The 2,976-nt window shown below is 38.5% G+C and overlaps 1 protein-coding gene across 2 annotated transcripts in view; it reads left to right on the top strand.

Moving 5' to 3' along the window:
* RFC4 (replication factor C subunit 4) overlaps nt 1–2,976 on the top strand; it is a 27,642-nt gene that overhangs the window by 13,407 nt on the left and 11,259 nt on the right. For both annotated transcript variants that reach the window (XM_006171456.3, XM_027769461.1), the window contains exon 3: nt 12–90. In XM_006171456.3, coding sequence (XP_006171518.1) covers nt 12–90 — 79 coding nt within the window. The remainder of the gene's footprint in view (nt 1–11; nt 91–2,976) is intronic.

Consider the following 2,976-nt stretch of genomic DNA (forward strand, 5'->3'; position numbering starts at 1 on the left):
CCATCCCCTAGTCGCCCGAAATGTGTGGATGAAGTTGCTTTCCAGGAAGAAGTGGTTGCGGTGCTGAAAAAGTCTTTAGAGGGAGCTGATGTGAGTAGCAGATGGTGTTCAATGTCACTGGAAGATTTAGGAATTTATTCACCCTCTTCATGACCTTTTACCCCCGTTAAAGACCATGCTGTATCTGCCAGGATACTTCAAAAAGAAAGATGGAATTAAAGTATGGGTTTATTTGGGTACAAAAAATTTTGAAATCCACGTGTAGCTTTTTCATGATAGGCATTTCCCATGAATTTTATGAAGACCCCCTCATACAGTATAGTAACTATTCGTACAGTGATGGTTCTGTTCTTTTCTGTTCTTTGTTCTTTTTTGAGAGGTTTTTGCTATAGGGTGTGTGCGCTCACCAGAAAGACAGAGAGAAAGACAGAAAGCGAGAAATCACCCCCCGGGGGGATGGCCACGCTGCAGTCCCTTTTCCTCCATTCGCCTCTTGGGATCTTGAGCACGCACACTCATGCACTTGCACCCGGCGTGAGTTTAAGCCACTGAGTCCAAGACTCAAACCTGCTTGACTACATGGGAGTCCAGCCATATAGCCATTACACCAGCTGCTGGTCTCATGATGGTTCATTTTAACAAATATTGAGCATCTTCTGTTCAGTCCTCTGTAACATACCTTATAGTATCCAAGTAAAGACCACAAAACAAGATAGATCGGTTCTGTTTTTCATAAGCCTTTACTTTGGTGGGGAGAAACAGAGTAAACAAGTAAGCCAAATAAATAAATAATGGTAGAAAATGATATGTGCTATAAAGAAGAGTCAGAGATTCTTTGACAGTATAATTGCTCACCTAGCTTTAGGATTTGGTTAGAACTATAATATTAAAAAAAATGAATTGTGCTGATAGCACTGTTTTTGCCGTGGTATGTAGAATAAGATATCCTTGAGTAACTTGAACTTTACATTCAGAGACGAAATGAATCCATATGAAGAACTGGCAATTTAAAATTGTATATGATGTAGTGCCCAAAGTGCTTTAATGGCTCAGTAAAGGGAGGGAGAAAATGGTAGATAAAAGTGGAATGCAGTTTTATTTTTATTCCCAAGATGTTCTTCCTTTTCTTCAAACTGGCTGTTTTTAGTGGTTCTTTTGGGTTTTGTCGCTGTTTTTCTCTTTGAAGAATTTTTCTATTGTAGCATACATTCTGAAAATAATTTTATTTATAAAATTATTTAAAGTCTTTTTTTTTATTAACCCATATTGGTTGTGATTTGATCCAAATATCTTTTTTAAAAAAAATAAGATTTACTTAATTTTATTTTTTATTTAATTTGACCAGGGTGGCGGGGAGGGAAAGTGAGAAAGCTAGCCACCAGGTCTGGGACTTGAACCATGGTCAGCCATGAGGGAGTCCAGCATCATAACCACCATGCCACCTGCTGGCCTCATCCAAATATCCTTTTACATCTTAGTTTTATAATAGTGTACAACTTTAATTGCATATTAATAGTAACACAGATTGCAGGACAGATACAATCTAATTGCTAATTTCACTCTTTAGGTATACTTAGTGGGATTATGATCCAGTTCTTAACTTTGCAATCTGACTTACAATGACAAATTAGGAATCTTCTTCTTTAACCTTAATATTTTATATTTCTTTTTTTAAAATAATTATTTAATTTTATTTATGCATTCATTTATTATAATTTGACCTGAGAGAGACAGAGAGAGAGAGAGAGGGAAGGTGAGAAAGCAAGCTACCAGGTCCAGGATTCAAACCACTGCCATGTGGGAATGTCCAGTACCTTAACCACCACACCACCTGTCAGTTCCCCTATTTTATTTTTTTTTTCAGACTTAAGGTTTTCTTGTTTGTTTGGGTTTTTTATAATTGTTTCATTATTTAACTTTATTATTATTATTTATTTGTTTTTATTTGAGCAGGGTTAGACACAGAAGGGGAGAGAGAAAGTGAGAAAGCAAACCACCAGGTCCAGGACTTGAACTGTGGTTGGCCATATGGGAGTCCAGCACCTTAACCACCACACCACCTGCTGGCCCCCAGACAAGGTTTTTAACAAGATGAAGTAGTTTTTTAAATTGTAATGAGGGACCAATAGATGGTATAATGGCTATGTCGCTGGACTCCCATGTAGTCAACCATGGTTTAAGTCCCCGTCCCAGTGGCTTAAACTCACATCAGGCACGTGTGTGTGCGTGCCCAAGATCCCAAGAGGAGAATGGAGAAGAAGGGATTGCACCGTGGGGGGTGATTTCTCACTTTCTGTCTCTCTGTCTCTCTTTCTGGTGAGTTGCACACTCCCCATAGCAGAAACTTCTCCAAAAAACAAACAAACAAAAAATTGTAATGAGTAAAGAAAAGTACTCATTTCATCACTTAACTGTTACTGCACATAGAGTTCTTGAATGCATCATATATGTCAGACTATTATATAATAATAAGGTTTGATAATCTTACCCTGCTTTAAAGAATCTAAGTTATTGTACATGAAAGTTAACCCTGAATGAATCATTACAAACGTTAAGGAATGCACACATCAAAATAATTTCATTTTGGGACCAGCAGTTGGCGTAATGGCTATGTCACTGGACTCCCATGTAGTCGACCACGGTGTGAGTCCCGGACCTGGTGGCTTAAACTCACGCCGGGCGCGTGTGCGTGCATGCCCAAGATCCCGAGAGGAGAATGGAGGAGAAGGGATTGCGGCGTGGCCATCCTCCCTGGGGGATGATTTCTCACTTTCTGTCTCTCTGTCTCTGTCTTTCTGGCGAGCACACGCACCCTATAGCAAAACCCTCTCCAAAAATAAAATAATAAAATAATTTCGTTTTTAAGTAGTGAGGCTCATTGAGGTTTTTTTTTTTTTTTTTTTTGGTGGGGTTTTTTTTGGTAGGGTTTTTTTTGGTTTTGGGTTTTTTTTTTTTTTTTTTTTTTTTGCTTTAGGG

This window comes from Tupaia chinensis, unplaced genomic scaffold, assembly GCF_000334495.1.
Source record: "Tupaia chinensis unplaced genomic scaffold, TupChi_1.0 Scaffold149658_1, whole genome shotgun sequence".
NCBI lineage: Eukaryota > Metazoa > Chordata > Mammalia > Scandentia > Tupaiidae > Tupaia > Tupaia belangeri.